We start from the raw sequence: 18896 nt of genomic DNA on the forward strand, positions 1-18896 counted from the left end.
CTTGCCCACCTCAAGGTTGAGAGAGCTTTCTGCCCTGTATGGGATAGTGGTAAGCCAAGGGGCAGCAAATGCTCACAACAGTCAATCTGACTAATCAGACATTATTTTCAGGGTTTGTGCATACACACTTCTTTATATTCAACATTACTTTAACTGAAGTTCTTCCATTTAGGTCAGTATTCAAAAACTGTTCAGCAGCAAATAAAATCCTACATGCCACCATGCAAAATAAATAAAGCCTCCCTGATGGCCTGGTGGGTAAGAGTACAGTGTGATGCCGAGTTATACAGACCAGAAGGTTCCTGGTTCAATCACTGCTCCGTGGTAACTTAAATTGATTTATACTTAAGGAGGCAGTTGAGGTGGCAAGATTGGCGAGAGTGCCATTGGGCTAGGTTGGCAGTATCCCTCATGGATACTATTGCGTGTTGCCAGAAAGTTGCAAAATGCAGCCATGAAAATGTCAGGTCAGGACATGGTCAGGCTGGTGTGGGCTGCGATACTCTCCAATGCTCAAATAACCTGCTGAGACTCACGTGAAGAATGCTGACTGGGGCCAGGTACCAACCGACAGCGGGCACCTGCATTAACTAAATGACAGCATGAGTTGGCACCTTCAGAATCGGAGGGAAGAAAATAAGGGAGAGGAAAGAGTATGTTGAACACCTTTGTGTGAAAGTAGTGTGGCACTGTGATGTGCACACTCAACATTGTGCACCATAGCTTTAGCCCACTGGTTTCATTCTGTTCAGTCTTCAATTTGTGATTTATCTGTCAAGTCTAAATACTTCGCAGCAAAATATGGTGAACCTGAGGGGAAACTATTTGATATCTCTGCATCTCAATTGAGGAAAAAAAAAATTTATATTTCAATAGAATAATTGTGATCTTGTGCTGCTTTTTAATTAAGCATTCTTGCTGCCATCAATAATTAATCTGGGTGTGTCTGTAAGGTGCTGCCAGTACTGGTAGGTATGTGATTTTCGGCACAAATTTTCAGTGGCAACATTGCCAACTTCTCCCAGTGCGTTGGTCCAGTGAATAATTGAACCATGCTAATCTTTAAGGCCCCCTTGTTTGATTCCCACTCTCAAGTTAGTTGATGTCAGCTGGTGTGCTGATGGAAAAACAATTTGGCCCCCGTGCTACATATAGGAACTGCAGTCTCTGAGGTCATTTTAGTTGCCCATTAATATTTTCTTTCAATAAAAGTATGTTAAGTAGTTGTACTGAGCTAATATACTATCAGATATTGGGAGTCTAGGTTTAGTTTATTCAAGAGTTATGTTGAATATATAAAAATCTGATCATAATGCATTTCCAGGTGTTTTTGAAAACCTGCTGCTTGAGCAGGCCTACTCCTAATTTGTATGTTCGTGTGTACATTTTAAAATGATTGATTTACTTGCCGTTTAAATACATATGAAAAATGCATCTGGTACTGAATTTTTCCATTATCGTGTGACATAACCCACGATCTGACTGGGTGCCAGTCAGCCTCTGGTGCATTGCCGTCAAATTCTGCCCGCAAAAAAAAAAGTCTAGTAGTTGGACTTTGTGCACATCTAACCTGCTGTGTCAGTTTGTCCCCTGGACAAGTAATAATCCTTTTCTTTGCAGGACCGACAAAGCTCATATTTTCCGGAAAAACGAGTTGCAGAGGAAGAGAAAATGCCAGCATATGATGAAGAAACACAAGTTCTGATTGATGGTATGATTTTTTTTTTTATATTTCTTTGACTGGTCTAATCAACTTTGAACAGAAACAAATAATATCATAACTTTTCTAGAGAGTAATGTTTCTACTTATTGGCTCTCCTTCGGCTCCCCCCCCCCCGCCACCCCCACCTACAATGAAGAGGAAGATAATCTCTTTCTCGTTGGGAAAGTACAGGGTTCAGATCTCGCCACCTCTTCCTAAGGAGCTCGTCATTGAACTTCCGAAAAGAGTGTTTTTTCTTTCCGCCCTCATTTCTCTGGGGAGATGTTCCTTGGATTGACCTTGCGTTAGTGATGAAACAGCTACCAACTCTGAAGCTTAGATCCTGACCACAAGTGGCCTTAGGACTTCAATCTAACAACCATCTGGTTAGATACCCTTCTCTATATGCCCTTTTATGTTTCACCTTCCATTATGTGCGGTTTTTTTTTGCCCTATAACTCTTCAAGATCTCTGCGCTCCTTTATTTATTTATTTATTTATTTTATTTATTTATTTAGAGATACAGCACTGAAACAGGCCCTTTGGCCCACCGAGTCTGTGCCAACCAACAACCACCCACTTATACTAACCCTACAGTAATCCCATATTCCCTACCACCTACCTACACTAGGGGCAATTTACAACGGCCAATTTACCTATCACCTGCAAGTCTTTGCCTGTGGGAGGAAACCGGAGCACCCGGCAACAACCCACGCGGTCACAGGGAGAACTTGCAAACTCCTCACAGGCAGTACCCAGAATCGAACCCGGGTCCCTGGAGCTGTGAGGCTGCGGTGCTAACCACTGCGCCACTGTGCCGTGGCCTCTTGCGCAACCTGATTCTAATCGTTCCACCATTGGCGGCCATGCCTTCAGGTCTCAGGCCCTCAGCTCTGCCATTCCCTCCCTAAACCTCTCTGACTCTTCAACTCTCTCTCTTGAGAGGGATTATTTCCAAATTTGCTGATGGCGCAAAACTAGGTGGGAATGCAAGTTGTGAGGAGGATGCAAGGCGGCTTCAAACGGATTTGAACAGGCGAAGTGAATGGGCAAGAATTTGGCAGATGGAATATAGTGTGAGGTTATCCACTTTGGTTGAAAAAACAAGAGAGACATAGTATTTCTTAAATGGTGAGAGGTTGGGAAGTGTTGATGTGCGAAGGGACCTGGGTGTCCTTGTTCATAAGTCACGAAAAGCTCGCATGCAAGTACAGCAAGCAATTGGGAACACAAATGGTATGTTGGCCTTCATTGCAGAGGGATTTGAGTACAGGAGTAAAGAAGTCTTGCTGCAGTTGTGGAGAGCCTTGGTGAGACCGTACCTGGAGTATTGTGTGCAGTTTTGGTCCCCTTATCTCAGTAAGGATATACTTGCGTTTGAGGGAGTGCAATGGAGGTTCACCAGACTTATCCCTGGGGTGCTGGGATTGTCTTAAGAGGAGAGATTGAGGGAACTGGGCCTGTATTCTCTCGAGTTTCGAAGAATGAGAGGTGATCTCATTGAAACTTACAAAATTCTTACAGGGTTGCTGTAGATGGGATGTTTTCCCTGGTTGGTGAGTCCAGAACCAGGGGACATAATCTCAATAAGGGGTAGGCCATTTAAGACTGAGGTGAGGAGGAATTAACTCAGAGGGTGGTGAGTCTTTGGAATTCTCAACCCCAGAGGGCTGTGGAGGCTCAGTCATTGAGCATGGTCAAGAAAGAAACCAATGGATGTCTGATTACGAATGACATCAAAGGATATGGGGATAGCGTGGGAAAGTGGCGTTGAGGTAAATGATCAGTCATGGTTTAATTGAATGGCAGAGCAGCCTTGACGGGCTGAATGGCCTACTCCTCTATGTTCCTGTACTTTGAGACCAGTGCAACACTCTTTGTTCTTGATTTTCCTCCCCTTCTCTCCTTCAGAGTCATGCTGGAGTATGGATTCATAGTTAGCAGCCTCATAATAACCATTTTCTTTATATAGAAGCCTATCCAGCGATTGACAGCAGGTTATTCAACTGCTGGAAGCATCACAACTGAGCCCAATCTGCCCTCGCTGGATATCCATATGCACTTAGATTCATTGCATAATAATTTCTTGCTCTCTCGCCCTCGCTCCCCCTCTCGTGCCCGCTTCTCTTTCCCCCCCCCCTTCCCTCCCTATCTCTTTCACCCACCCCAATCTATGGGTCAAGAGGCCAGTTGTGATGACCCCATTATTGGTCGGTCTGAGATCAACTCACCCAGCAGAGATATCAAACTTTGGTGCTTTTACTCACTGGACCATTGAGCTAGCTTATTGACTTTTTGGGGGGGAAAAAAAAACAACTTGGTTTGGACAGAGGTGAAAACAGCATCTTTTGGGGGGAAAAAAAAAAAAATTCCCTTTGGGTAGCAACAGTCACAAGAGCGATTTAGATGAGAACTGACAATTCATCAAATGTTAAGTGTCATTTTCCATTGGGGCATGTCCCTGCAATTATAGAAACAAAACAGCAGGTGAAACCCTCCAGGATCACCAGTGGGGACTGCAAGTTGTCTACATGTTTTAGTTACACCTTTGATAAGTGGCCAGCAGAAGAGGAGTGAGCAGGTGCCTCACTTCTTTATTTACAACTATCGTGTTGTTTATAATTTGCAGGTGTGTCGCCATTTAATTCATATGGGTGTCTGATGCTTGTTTACACGACGCAAATACAGAATGAAACCAGGGTTGCTGCAGGTTGAGACCTGTTCGCTGGGCAGCATTCTGGCTTCAGGTTTCATCCCATCTAAGCTGCTTTTAACTGAGTGTAAAGCAGTTGCAGGAGCAGCTGTGGTTTTTGCATTGAGCCCTGCCTCATATCGTGGTACGTACAGGACATGACTTGTAAATGGTGACACTTGCATCTTTATGGATCGCACAGAAGCAGCGTAGACTAACGGAGCTGTAGGGCCAAATGAAAACATTGCACAAATTAACTGAGACAGAAAGAAGAGCAGTGAAGTCTGAAATAAACACATTCCTGGAAATGCACAGGAGAGTTCTGATGAAATGTGCTACCCAGACCTGAACTTGCCTTTCTCGTTCAGATGCTGATTAACTTGCTAAGCATTTCTTCTTTTTTACCTCGAGCACATTTACACGAGCTCCTTTTGTTGCATGCGCACTTCACCTTTCCCTCAAATATTGGCTGTTTTTGTTCTGGGCAGCATACGCTGTGGCTGGTTTATATAATATCCATGAACAGGGGTTAACATTGATTTAGATGCGAACCAGGCTTTAGAAATTTTTTGCCTTTTGCCCAGTGTTCTGTACTTTTTGACACTCAGTCGCAGTGTACGAATACTTCTTACTCACTGCAGATTTCACATCCAGTTCCATGTTGCTTTTATAGCTTGATGCTGGAATGCATAATAGATGTTCTAAGTAAAGCTGGTTTTCAAGTCCATATGTCACACTTGTTTGAAGCCAGGAGCTTGCTTACTGGTGAATACTGCAGACTTTGAGTATCCATTTGCTGACCAACTTGATTTTTAAAAATATATTCATTTGTGAGATGTGGACGCCAGCATTTATGGTCCATCCCTAATTGCCCTTGAGAAGGTGGTGGTGAGCTGCCTTCTTGGACTACTGCAGTCCATGTGGTGAAGGTATTCCCAGAGTGCTGTTGGGTAGAGTGTTGCAGGAATTTGACCCAGTGACAGTGAAGGAACGGCGATATAGTTCCAAGTTGGGAAGGTGTGTGACTTGGAGGGGATCTTGCAGGTAGTGGTTTAGAGATACAGCACTGAAACAGGCCCTTCGGCCCACCGAGTCTGTGCCGACCATCAACCACCCATTTATACTAATCCTACACTAATCCCATATTCCTACCACATCCCCACCTGTCCCTATATTTCCCTACCACCTACCGATACTAGGGGCAATTTATAATGGCCAATTTACCTACCAACCTGCAAGTCTTGGCTTGTGGGAGGAAACCAGAGCACCCGGAGAAAACCCACGCAGACACAGGGAGAACTTGCAAACTCCACACAGGCAGTACCCAGAATTGAACCCAGGTCGCTGGAGCTGTGAGGCTGCGGTGCTAACCACTGTGCCGCCCATGCACCTGCTGCCCTTGTCCTTCTAGGTGGTCGAAGTCACGGGTTTGGAAGATATTGTCAAAGGAGCCTTGGTGAGTTGTTACAGTGCGTCTTGTAGATGGTACACACTGCTGCCACTGTGCGTCTGTGATGGAGGGAGTGAATGTTGAAGGTGGCAAGAGGGGTTCCAATCAATCGGGCTGCTTTGTCCTGGATGGTGTCGAGCTTTTTGAGTGTCATTGCAACTGCACTCATCCAGGCAAGTGGAGAGTATTCCATCATATGACTGACTTGTACCTTGTAGATGGTGGGCAGACATTGGGGAATTAGGAGGTGAGTTACTCATCGCAGAATTCCTAGCCTCTGACCTGCTTTTGTAGCCACAGCATTTATGTGGCTGGTCTAGTTCAGTTTCTGGTCAATGGTAACCCCCAGGATGTTGATGGTGGGGGATTCAGTGATGGTAATGCCATTGACATCAAGGGGAGATGGTTCGATTCTCTCTTGTTTGAGATGGTCATTGCCTGGCATTTGTATGGCGCGAATGTTACTTGCCACTTATCTGCTCAAGCTTGGATGTTGTCCAGCTCATGCTGCATCTGGATGTGGGCTGCTTCATTATCTGGGGAGTCGCAAATGGTGCTGAACATTGTGCAACCATCAGCAAACATCCCCACTTCTGACCTTATGATTGAGGGAAGGTCATTGATGAAGCAGATGAAGATGGTTGGGCCCAGGACACTACCCTGAGGAACTCCTGCAGTGATGTCCTGGGACTGAGATGATTGACTTCCAACAACCACAGCTATCTTCCTCTGTGCTAGGTATGACTCCCGCCAGCCGAGAGTTTTCCCCCTGATTCCTATTGACTCCAGTTTTGCTAGTGCTCGTTGATGCATACTCAGTCAAATGCTGCCTTGATGTCAAGGGCAGTCACTCTCACCACACCTCTTGAGTTCAGCTCTTTTGTCCATGTTTGGACAAAGGCTGGAGTAAGATCGGGAGCTGAGTGACCCTGGTGGAACCCAAACTGAGCGTCATTAAGCAGGTTATTGCTGAGCAAGTGTGCTTGATAGCACTGTCGACGACCCCTTCCATCAGTTTACTGATGATTGGGAGTAGACTGATGGGGCAGTAATTGGCCAGGTTGGATTTGTGCTGCTTTTTATGTAAAAGGACATATTTGGGCAATTTTCCACATTGCAGGGTAGATGCCAGTGTTGTAGCTGTACTGGAACAGCTTGGATAGGGGCGTGGCTTGTTCTGGAGCACAAGTCTTCAGTGCTATTGCTGGAATGTTGTCAGGGTCCATAGTCTTCGCAGTATCCAGTGCCTTCAGCCGTTTCTTGATATCACATGGAGTGTATCGGATTGGCTGACTCCTGGCATCTGTGATGCTGGGGACCTCAGGAGGAGGCCGAGATGGATCATTCACTCGGCACTTCGGGCTGAAGATGGATGCAAATGCTTCAGCCTTGTCTTTTGCACTGATGTGCTGGGCTCCCCCATCATTGAGGATGGGGATATTTGTGGAGCCTCCTCCTCCTGTTAGTTGTTTAATTGTCTGCAACAATTCACGACTGGATGTGGCAGGGCTACAGAGTTTAGATCTGATCCGTTGGTTATAGGATCGCTGAGCTCTGTCAGTTGTATGCTGCTTCCGTTGTTTGGCACACAAGTAGTCCTGTGTTGTAGCTTCACCAGGTTGACACCTCATTTTGAGGTATGCCTGGTGCTACTCCTGGCATGTCCTCCTGCACTCTACATTGAACCTGGGTTGGTCTCCTGGCTTGATGGTAATGGTAGAGTGGGGGAATTGCCAGGCCATGAGGTCACAGATTGTGGTTGAATATAATTCTGCTGCTGTTGTCCCACAGTGCCTCATGGATACCCAGTTTTAAGTTGCTAGATCTGTTCAAAATCTGTCCAATTTAGCACGGTGATAGTGTCACTCAACACGATGGAGGATATCCTTAGTGTGAAGACGGGACTTTGTCTCCACAAGGACTGTGCGTTGGTCACTTCTACCAATACTGTCATGGACAGATGCATCTGCGACAGGCAGATTGATGAGAACGAAGTCAAGTATGTTTTTCCCTCTTGGTTCTCTCACCACCTGCCACAGACCCAGTCTAGCAGTCCTTTAGGACTTGGCCAGCTTGGTCAGTAGAGGTGCTACTGAGCCACTCTTGGTGATGGGCATTGAAGTCCCCCACCCAGAGTACATTCTGTGCCCTTGCTAGCCTTAGTACTTCTTCCAATTGGTGTTCACCATGGAGAAGCACTGATTTATTAGTTGAGGGGGAGCAGTAGGTAGTAATGGTAGAGTGGGGGATATGCTGGGCCATGAGGTTATAGATTCTGGTTGAGTACAATTCTGCTGCTGATGGCCCACAGCGCCTCATGGATGCCCAGTTTTGCATTGCTAGATCTGTTCGAAATCTATCCCATTTAGCATGGTGATAGTGCCACACAACACGATGGACAGTATCCTCATTGTGAAGGCGGTACTTCATCTCCACAAGGATTGGGCAGTGGTCACTCCTGCCAGTACTGTCACGGACAGATGCATCTGCAGCAGGCAGATTGGTGAGGACGAGGTCAAGTATGTTTTCCCCTCACTACCTGCCTCAGACCCAGTCTAGCAGCTATATCCTTTAGGACTCGGCCAGCTCGGTCAGCAGTGGTGCCATCGAGCCACTCTTGGTGATGGGCATTGAAGTCCCCCACCCAGAGTACATTCTGTGCCCTTGCTACTCTCAGTGCTTCCTCCAAGTGGCGTCCAACATGGAGGAGTACTGACTCATCAGCTGAGGGAGGACAGAAGGTGGTAATCAGCAGGAGGTTTCCTTGCCCATGTTTGACCTGATGCCATGAGACTTCATGGGGTCCGGAGCCAACGTTGAGGACTCCCAAGGCAACCATCTCCCGACTGTATACCGCTGTGCCGCCAGCTCTGGTGGGTCTGTCCTGCTGGTGGGACAGGACATACCCAGTGATGGTGGTGTCTGGGACGTTGTCTGTAAGGTATGATTTGGTGAGTATGACTATGTCAGGCTGTTGCTTGACTAGTCTGTGGGACAGCTCTCCCAATTTTGGCACAAGCCCCAGATGTTAGTGAGGAGGACTTTGCACGTTCGACAGGGCTGGGTTTGCCGTTGTCGTTTCCAGTGCCTCAGTTGATGTCGGGTGGTCTGTTCAGTCCTTTACTTGCACTTTGTAGCAGTTTTAATACAACTGAGTGGCTTGCCAGGCCATTTCAGAGGGCAGTTAAGAGTCAACCACATTGCTGTGTGTCTGGAGTTAGATATAGGTCGGACCAGGTAAGGACGCAGATTTCCTTATCTAATGGGCATTAGTAAACCAGATGGGTTTTTACAGCAATAAAAGCAAAATACTGCGGATGCTGGAAATCTGAAACAAAAACAAGAAATGCTGGATTCACTCAGCAGGTCTGGCAGCATCTGTGGAAAGAGAAGCAGAGTTAACGTTTCGGGTCTGACCCTTCTTCGGAACTGACAAATATTAGAAAAGTCACAGATTATAAACAAGTGAGGTGGGGGTTGGTTTTTACAGCAGTTGATGATTGTTTCATGGCCGCCATTAGACTAGTTTTTAATTCCAGATTGAATTCAAATTTCACCATCTGTCATAGTGGGATTTGAACCTATGTCCCCAGAACATTAGCCGGGGTCTCTGGGTTACTAGCCCAGTGACATTACCACTACGCTGAGTCTTAGGAGATATGAAGACAGATGATCCAAGGCTTGGTTAAAGAGAGAGGTTCTGTGGAGTGTCATAAAAGAGAGAGAGAGAGGGGTGGAGTTTTCTGGAGGGAATTTCAGTGTTTAGGGCTGAAATCATGGGCTCCAATGGTGGAGCGATTTAAGATAGATGATGCACAAGAGGCCAGAATTGAAGCACAGAGACCTTGGAGGGTTGCAGGATTGGAGGAGGTTTCAGAGATGGAGGGTTGGTGGTGGTATAAGACCATGGAGGGATTTGAGAATGTTAAAATTGAGGTGTTGCCAAGACCGGGAGCCAATGTAGGTCACTGAGCACAGGGTTGATGGGTGAACTGAATAGGACATGGGTGGCAGAGTACTGGATGAGCTGAAGTTGATGGAGGGCTAGAAGATGGGAGGCCTGCCAGTGGAGCATTGGAATAGTCTAGAGGTAACGAAGTCATGGATGCAGGTTTCAGTAGCATATGATCTGCGACGGGGCGGAGTCAGGTGATTTTACAGAGGTGGAATAGGCAGTCTTAGTGATGGTGTTGGGTATGTGGTTGGAAGCACATCTCAGGGTCAAAGATGACAAAGTTGCAAACAGTGTGATTCAGTCTCTGATAGTTGTCAGGGGAGGAATGGAGTCAGTGGCGGGGACCAATCGTATTGGCTTTGGTTTTTCCAATATTTAATTGGAGAAAATTTCTGTTCAACCAATAGTGAATGTCAGACAAGCAGTCTGACAATTGAGAGACAGTGAATAAGTATGCAGTAACAATCATTTATGCACGCCTCTCTGTACTAGATATGATTCATTTCATTGCCCACGTGAATTTGTGGTTTACGGACTTTTTTTGCCCACATTGGATTAAGAAAAAATTGTTTTGAAGAAGCTTCAGATATCAGCATCCGTTAAAAAATCTGCTTTCCACATCTGACATTGTGGAAAGAGAACATAATGAGAACTCAGCAGCTTTAGTTTTTCTGTAATTTTGTTTCTTTGCTGAGCAAATTCTTGTTCTGGGGGGGTCAGGCCAAGGAGAGGCCACTGCGGGCTTCATTTCTATTTCAGCAAAGCTGCTGCAGCAGCAGAAAACTGCTGGCAGTGTTCCTTTTTATTTCTGCTTCCTTGCTTTATCCTCTTTATCTTTTCGTTTTTAAACACATCAAAGGACGGGTCAGGGCTGAGCCAGCAGCTTTCTGCTAGTGCTTATCCTTGTACCAGGGTAGTTTCAGACTTGCATCTATGAAAATGACCTAGATTTGTTGAGCAGTCCACTGGATACCAATTCATTTGACAAACCGAAGAGAATTTTTTCTTTTTGAAGTTCAATGCCTGAAACTGCAAAATGAGCTTATCTGAATTTCTTTTGATCCGAGTACATAGAATTGACAGAAGGAGTTGGAATTTTTCTTTCCGCTTTGGGCTTATTTGCCCTGCAAATATCTGTTTGGTTTCTATCAAACTTCCGAGTAATGCAAAGTTATTTCAAACGAAAAGAGGTGAGGCTCCTTAAGTTGTAGGCTTCATTTTCAGTTGCTGTTTTGAACACGTTTTCAAAATGGAGGACACGAATAATGCCTTTTTATTTTAAGAAGCGATAGAATGGTAAAACATTTACTTTATTAATGTATTCCATTAGCAATATGCTGGTAGTAATGAGTGGGCTATTTTGTCCCCGTTCCAAATAAGCATTGACAGCTATTACAAGTCCCAGGGAGACTAAGGCTGAGAAGGGCTACAAGGTGCTGCAGAATGCGAAGAGGGTGAGTTGTGAGAAAGATTATGGCCTCTGCTTTAGAAAGATGGTGGCTAAGGAGGCATCAACATGTATAACTGTGCATTAGTCTAGGTAAATTGAACCAAGATTATTACTTCAAAGTACATAACTGAAAATGAAGTAATGTTACTTAAAACAGCAGGGAAGCGTAATAAATGTTTGAAATAATCAGAGTCATAGAGACAGAAATATTGTTCAAAGTGTAGCTGGATGTTGTGATGGACGAATTAGATTACTGGAGGACTGAGTTTCCCTGATTTTTCTGAAGTTCGTGTTTTTTTTCTCTTAATTGTAGCTGTATATTTTTCCATAACAGTGCACTTCTGAGTCACATCTGGTCTTCTCAGCAACATTACCAAATTAGTCTGGTGGGGTCCTACTTAGTGGATTAAATCCCTTAAGACCCTTGAGGACCATCAGTGAGGAGAGTATATCTCCATCCTCACCTTCCCTGTAATTTGATGGAGAAGGGAGCCCCATATTGACTATTGTAATTGAACAACTTGGAGAGAAAAAAGATCTAAATTGTTAATCACAGAAGACCTCTGTCTCTTTAGTCACTTCTTGCCAGTGAAATTCATGTTGTATTTTGACCTGTTTTCTCCCCCACCCGAAATTCTGACCCAGTTGATGACCCGGGATAAAACCCATCAATCTGCCACTTTATTGGCAGGCAACCTGGCACCGACTGCTCCTGAGATATGATATGCTCAAGATAACCTTTTTAATCATCAAATTTGCTCCTGTTCCTAGTAAGCACAACATTTCATTTATTTTTTTTTAAATTCATTGCATGCACTTGCACAATTTTCATTGCAGAAATGGATTTGCTGTGTTTTTTGTTTAAATTTCTTTTTGCATAGTGAGATTTTTTTTTTTAATCGATTGTCATGAAATATGGAGTAGCTGTGGTCCCAGAAGAGAAGACGGTGCTCGTATAAGTGGCTGTGTCAGCGTGCATAAAGCTGATGTCATTGTCTCGGAGGACAGCAGGTGCGAGTTCCTGCTGGGAGGATAATGCAGCATTTTCCAACCTAAATTGCTGGCTCTCGGCTCAAGGCTGCAGCCTTTGTGGCGCCACATCATGCTGGAGCCTGGCCCTGCTGTGCGCATGTAGCTACACACTTGAGACCCATTTAAAAGAGAGTTTGTTTTTTTTAACCCCTCAACTACTAAGTTTTCATTATGGAACATTCCCAGTTCCCATGTTTATCCTTCAATAGTCTGTTGTGTAATTATTTTTCACTCTCATTATTCTCATCAACCATCATTCTGCATAGACTTCAGCTGTTTTGCCTATTCTGAAACTTGGCGCCAAACTTGGCGCATTGGTAGCACTCCCACCTTTTGGCCCAGAAAGTCATTGTTTTAAGCCCATTCTTGGACTTGAGAAAATCCTCCAGGCTTATGCTACAACGTAGCACTGAGGAACTGCCGCATTGTCAGAGGTGCTGTCTTTCAGATACCATGTCAAATCAAAGCTGCCTCTGCTGTTCTGGACAATGTTTGTCCGTGCACCAACATCACCAAAAATAGATTAACCGGTCATTCATCATAGTTGTGCAAACGGCTGCTGCATTTGCCGGCAGAACAGTGACGGCATTTCAAAAGTAAATGATTTGCTGTCAGGTGCTTTGGGATGTTCAGAGGCAAAAAGGTGCTGTGGTATTGCAAGCACTTGGCGACTGTTAATTTTGAAATATTTTGGCCGGTTATCTTTCACCCCCTTCCTGAATGCACTAACTCTTGCTGGGCCCCTTGTAGCCATTCTTCACTCATGAGCCCACTGAATGTGGGTAAACTACCAGTGGAGGGCATCATATCCGAGCTGGGTCTTTTAGTTAATCCGCATCCATGCAAATGCATCTTCTAGCTTGAGTCAGTGGATATCAATCCGGAGAAAGACCGTGACTGATTCTTTGGCCTTTTTAGTTCATGGCTGCTGGACTACCCCAACCCCAGCTCCAGTTGAAATTGGCTATCTCAGCCCAGACCAGGAATTCAACTGGAAACTTTCTGCTCTTCAGTGCCTTCCTGCTGCACTAGGGGTCACCATTATACAGTACATCATCAAGGGAGCACCCTTGTAATTCTTACAACCTTAATTACTTGGTCGAGCAATGCAGTGAGTAACTTCAAATTGCAGTGACCAATTTATGCCACCGTGTATCTAACGAGTTTAATTTCTGGGATGATATTTCTCCGATAAATCCTGCAAAATTTTGCATCCTAGAAACACGTGTTCCAGCTGATGCATCTCTTGTTGCTTGTCGAACTCAGAGTTGGAGCATAAGCAGCCCCAAGACTCCTTTTTGATATCTCTCATGGTCTGATTCCATTAATCTGTCTGATCCCCCTGGCTTGCGAAACCAATATTTACACTTAGCTTTACAAGCTAGATGGTAAGAAGCATCATGTTGTGCGTGAAACTCCATGTCTGATTCATTCTGATCTTGACGGTCAAGATAAATGAGGGAGATGTTGTTTGCATGGAGTGAGGGGAGAGAAAGACACTGGAAGCAATTTCTAGTTATGTAGGATCTGAGTTTGGAGCACAGAAACATGCTTATTAATAGAATGAATTTAGTGAAGAACACCTTTAGTGTTCTCAGGATGTCTTAACAATATTTTACAGTCAACAAATTAATTGTGGAGTGTAGTCACTTGTGGAACAGCCTGCCAGCCAACTTTCGCACAAGCTGTAATGAGATAATCTGTATTTAATGGTGTTGGCTGATGTATAAATTTTGGCCAGAACATCAGGAAACCTGTCCTGCTCCTCTTCAAGTAGTGCGATAGAATCTTATACATCTACCTGAGCCGACAGACAATGCCTCCATTTAATGTCTCATCTGAATAATGTAGGAACTGCTCCCTGCTAGGAGCAGCAATGTAAATTGGTTTGTGACTGATGGAAATTGAACAGAATAACTTGAGGAGAGGAGGATGACGACCACTGGAGAGGTGCTGTGATATATGTGGCTATGCACATTAATGCTAGATAATCACAGTTCCATTAAAAGGTTCATTGTCTCCGTGCATGCAGCTGTGCCGTATATTTCGAGGAGCTGTCTCATAAACTCATTTTTTTTTTACTTTCAACCTGGCTTCTGTGTGACTAGTTATTAATTTCAGCTTTCTGGAGTGACTGTTTTATTGGGGGGGGGGGTGGGAAAGGAAAAGCTTTTCCCATTTTTAGAATTTCAGGCTACTGGTAGACACGTGACTTGCTTTGATGCCTCTGCCAATATCTGTGCGCTCACTTTCTGAGCGATGCTCGAGTGATGATTCACTGCCTTTTTCTTTGTGACTTTTGGAGTATGTAGACCTCTAACCTACTGCAGTGCATTGATATGCCAGCATTTCGTGCCATCACATCACAGCAGATTATGTAATAGTGCTTGTATAATTGTAGAAAGCAATTTGAGACATATCATCACCTTTACTTCTGTAGAGAAATAAAGGGGTACTGACCAATGCATTCCGAATGCATTTACACCAGCTGTGTTACAACAAAATTGTCATGCTTCTCGGAATCCTGTATAATACTGTATTAAGCCTACTGCTTGCTCACCTGCATGTCATTCTATTTTCAGCTGCTGATAAAGCGAGAAATGAATTCTCCGAAGCCGAGAAATCGCTGAAGGAGGTGGAGAATTCGATTGGGTAATGTACCACAAATATTAAAAAAAAACTCAGCTGTTTGATATTCAAGGCAAGGTGTCTGGCATTTCAAAAAAAAAGTCTTTTGAGGTGAAAAAATCTCTCTGTCAGAAACCATAATAGCATCTGTGGGGCCCAGAGCTTGAAATAATTCAAAACCTTGAATGTTTTGCTTTTTGCCTGTCTTCCCATTACAGTGGAGGAATTGCAGATAAGCTTTGAAGGTAATATACTGCTGAACTCCTGTTTTCTTAAGGTGTAATTTGTGTTTGGGGGACGGGGAGGGAAGATATGGGAATAGAAAAGATGATTATCTGAGATTAAAAGTTACAGCACAGCGTAAAGGATCTTTACAATGCAGTCGATTTGTGCCGTAACTGACTGAGGGCGCTGACGTAGTTAACAGGGAGGTAATTCTCCAACATGATTTGGATGCTAGAAATATTTGACGTTAACTCAAAGATAATTGCTATGAGGCGGGAAAATTATTGTGCTGCACTGAAATGTTAATGTACGAATCGCTGAGTTTATCTCTAGGGACAGAATTACCTTCCAAAGCCATATTCACACCTGACCCACAAAAGGCCCAGCCAGATATGCATTGTCTTTATAACTTGTGTTTGCTTTGCTTCCAGTGGCTGTACCTTAGTTCACCATTTCTACTTGGGATTGCTTGCATTGTAAATACAAGCAATAGAGAGAACAAGTATTGCATTAGCCACATCAGCCGCTATCCTCTTGAAGCACCTTATTGTCAATTGAACTGAAACATCCTTTTTAAAAAAAAAAATTCTCTTTATATAGACCAAATCGGAAATTACTGAACTCTCTTTGTTTCAAAAAGGAATTCAGTGAAACAATACTTTTTTGAGTTTGTTCTATACTTTGGTCGATAGAAATGCTGTTAATCATCTGCGTTACACTGAAAGTGGCTGTACTTCAGTGTATTGGCTGACTGGTTCAGAACTGAAGGAAGCAGTGGGCGTGCTCAGGTGTACGTCTGTCTTGATTGGTAATCTAAAGTTGTTAACACAACATCAGACCGTTGCGAATAAAGCTCTGCCTTGTATCGTTTCGCAGTGTATTAAATATGCTACACATGTCGTACACTTCTTATTTGGGCATCATTCTGAGGCACACAGCAAGTTGCACTCTTCCAAGTACCAGATGGAGCTGCTTAAACATTAGAGCCCCATTCTTATACCTGCAGTGTCACTAATGCACTCAGAGGGAAACTTGCTTTGTCCTGATCTTCTGTGGGCAAAGCCCTGGGTGATCTACTAGCATTAAGTATAGTACTGAGCTAAGCTTATTAATTTTTGCATCTGAACAGTATTGAAATCTAGACTCCGCTAGCTCCACACGAACTCGAGCACCTCATCTTTTGACTCAACATTAAGTTGAACAATTTTAGATTGTAACCTCTGCCCTCATTTTGTTTCATTTTTCTTTGCTGATTTATTTCTTCTCTTTCTCTCATTTCCTTTCCTTTGCTTTCTAGATGGCAGCTATTCAGGATCCTGCCATTCACACCTCCTCTAGACACATCTTTTCTTTTTCTTGCCCCATTACCATTCCCTTTGGCCTTGTACCATGGAACCCTTTGTCAGTTATTCTGTCCTGCCCTCCACCCTTTCACAGATCTTCCCTTTTTTTTCTGCTTCCCACCCTCCCATCTTAAACTTGCTCTAAACCAATTACATTTCAAACTTTTCCCAGTTCTAATGAAAGGTCACAGACCTGAAACATTGGCTGGAAATTTTTCCGTTGGCGGCTCAGAGTCTGATGAGGCGGAAGCGGGTGAAGAACTTGCTTCCGCTCAGCACTTCACTGCCGCTGGTGTCCCATGTGGGGCAGCTGGTTAGCAGCCCCGCAGTGTGTTTCTGAATGGAAAGAGCGCGAGGCTGAGCGCCGGCGGGGGCAGGGTGAGAGCAGGAAGAGTTTGCATGAAAGCCATTTACAAAGACTTTCAGCAATCTCTGTGGTTCTGAGGGGCTTACCTGGAGCAAGAAGAAGGATGTTGAGAGGAGACACCACATCTGCGAGGGAAAAACAAGGGACTGAAGGTGAAAGGACTGTAGGAGAACTGAAAGTGCCCACCAAGCCAACTTTGAGAAAAATCACAACCCCACCAGAACCTGCTTGCAGCAATGGAAGTGAGAAGTAGCCGCAGAGAACTCCTTACATGTCCTCCTCCAGGCGGCTGAGGCAAGGCGGGAGGTCCTCTTCCCATCCGATGAAAGAAGGAGGCCTCCCCAAGTTACAAAGAAGGTGGGGCTGAAGGTAGCGGAGGAGCTAAGCAGCCGCGGAGTAGTTGGGAGGACATGGCTGCAGTGCCGCAAGCGGGTCAATGACCACCTGCGTTCTGCCAGGGTAAGGGGCATTCCGCAGGCATCTCATCTTTTATGTGACACGGGAGGGTCTATGAATGCTGAAGCTGCAAGGTGGAAGCTATCCATGTCCAGTGCTTGGCTGCAGCCATGCCTTGGGCTGTTTAATGGGCACATCTGTGATGCTCAGTGGTCCAGATGTGTTCCAGCCATGCACTTCACTGGCATTGGTTTGAGATGCAGCACTCAGCCCAAGGAGTGAGTGCGTGACCTTCCAAGTGATATGTATTAACTAAGTCCTTTGTGTATACACAAGAGAAGCGGGCACATAATGACCGAGAGAGGTCCCGCACTGGTGGTGATGTGGCCAACCTGGCATATTTGAGCAGACTGGAGGAGGATGCACTAATACTAGCAGAGGAGGGCGGAGGACACACTATAGCTGATGGCAAGGCCAGCGCACCTGGCCAGGAGAGTGAGTTCCCCAGAATGTGGTCGAGAGGCGGTGGGGGGGGAGGGAGCGTGTGGTGCGACGATTTTCTCAGGCACTGAAGGGTGCTCTCAAACCTGCAGGTGAAAAACAGCAGCAACCAGGAGGTGTCTCTGGGACTCATCCATCCACCTCTGAGGATGAGGAGGGGACCTCAGAGGGTGCAATGTCACATCCTTGCCCGCACCAAGCGCCAGCTCTGAGACATTCACCTCGGTTGGGATGCATGTCACCTTGGATTCGTGGTCACAACCTGGTGTCAGCTCCGCACAATTGCTGGGCCAGCTGCCAGAGGCAGTTCCGGACGATGCCTCTGACAATAAGAGGACTGTGGGAGGCTGGGCCAGTGCAGAGCCACAAGCTAATGAGCTTCTGCTGGCATCCATGCGGCGGGAGATGCTGCAAGTGCAGCATGCCGTGGGTGGAGATCTGGCGGAGTTACCAGAGACTTTGTGTGCTATGACTCACACGCTGCCAATCCAGGGCTTGAGTGCCGCACTTCCTCTGTCATTTGTCCATCTGGCCTCCTCCATTAACAGATTGGCGGCTGCAGTGGAAGGGCCGATCCTGGAGACCATGCACAACCTCAAGAGAGTGGCCTCCATGGACCAGAGCATTAGAGATCAGACTCTGATGCACAGGCGATAGTTTGAGGCTGCTCATCCCTCTGAGGTTAGCACGGAGGGACCAATCGAGCCTCAGGAGGGCACGGGGGCAGCAGCAGATTTCATCTGGGGGCTCCTCTCAGGGCACTCCTGATGCATCCTGCACCTCCTTGTCCCCTCTGCCAGTGGCATCAGCACCGTATACTCCCAGGGTGTCAGAGGGTGTTCCTGAGACTTCTCAGGGTCACCTTGACATGCCGTGGCCCGCACGGCCTTGGGCAGGCGGAGAACCCCCACCAAAGCCATCTGGTGTGGCTGGTAGCAAGGGGTCGTCCACACGCGTGAAGCACTCACAAACGTTTCAATCATTCACAGTAACAGCACTCCAGGGTCCCTGGTGCAATTTGTAAATCTCTATTTGATGTATAAACGCACTCAAAGTTATTAAACTTTTCACTTGGCATTTTTGCACGTCACGGGTCATTGCTGATGTTGTAGGCGATATGGTTGCTCTGCATGAGAAGGATTATTTGAGAGGTGA

The 18896-nt window shown here is 45.5% G+C and overlaps 1 protein-coding gene across 2 annotated transcripts in view; it reads left to right on the forward strand.

Annotated features, from left to right (window-relative positions):
* Positions 1-18896, forward strand: part of prkcsh (PRKCSH beta subunit of glucosidase II) — a 77685-nt gene that overhangs the window by 35686 nt on the left and 23103 nt on the right. For both annotated transcript variants that reach the window (XM_068021127.1, XM_068021128.1), the window contains 2 exons: positions 1621-1711; positions 14864-14933. In XM_068021127.1, coding sequence (XP_067877228.1) covers positions 1621-1711; positions 14864-14933 — 161 coding nt within the window. The remainder of the gene's footprint in view (positions 1-1620; positions 1712-14863; positions 14934-18896) is intronic.

The sequence above is a fragment of the Heterodontus francisci genome, chromosome 43 (genome assembly GCF_036365525.1).
Source record: "Heterodontus francisci isolate sHetFra1 chromosome 43, sHetFra1.hap1, whole genome shotgun sequence".
Taxonomy (NCBI): Eukaryota; Metazoa; Chordata; class Chondrichthyes; order Heterodontiformes; family Heterodontidae; genus Heterodontus; species Heterodontus francisci.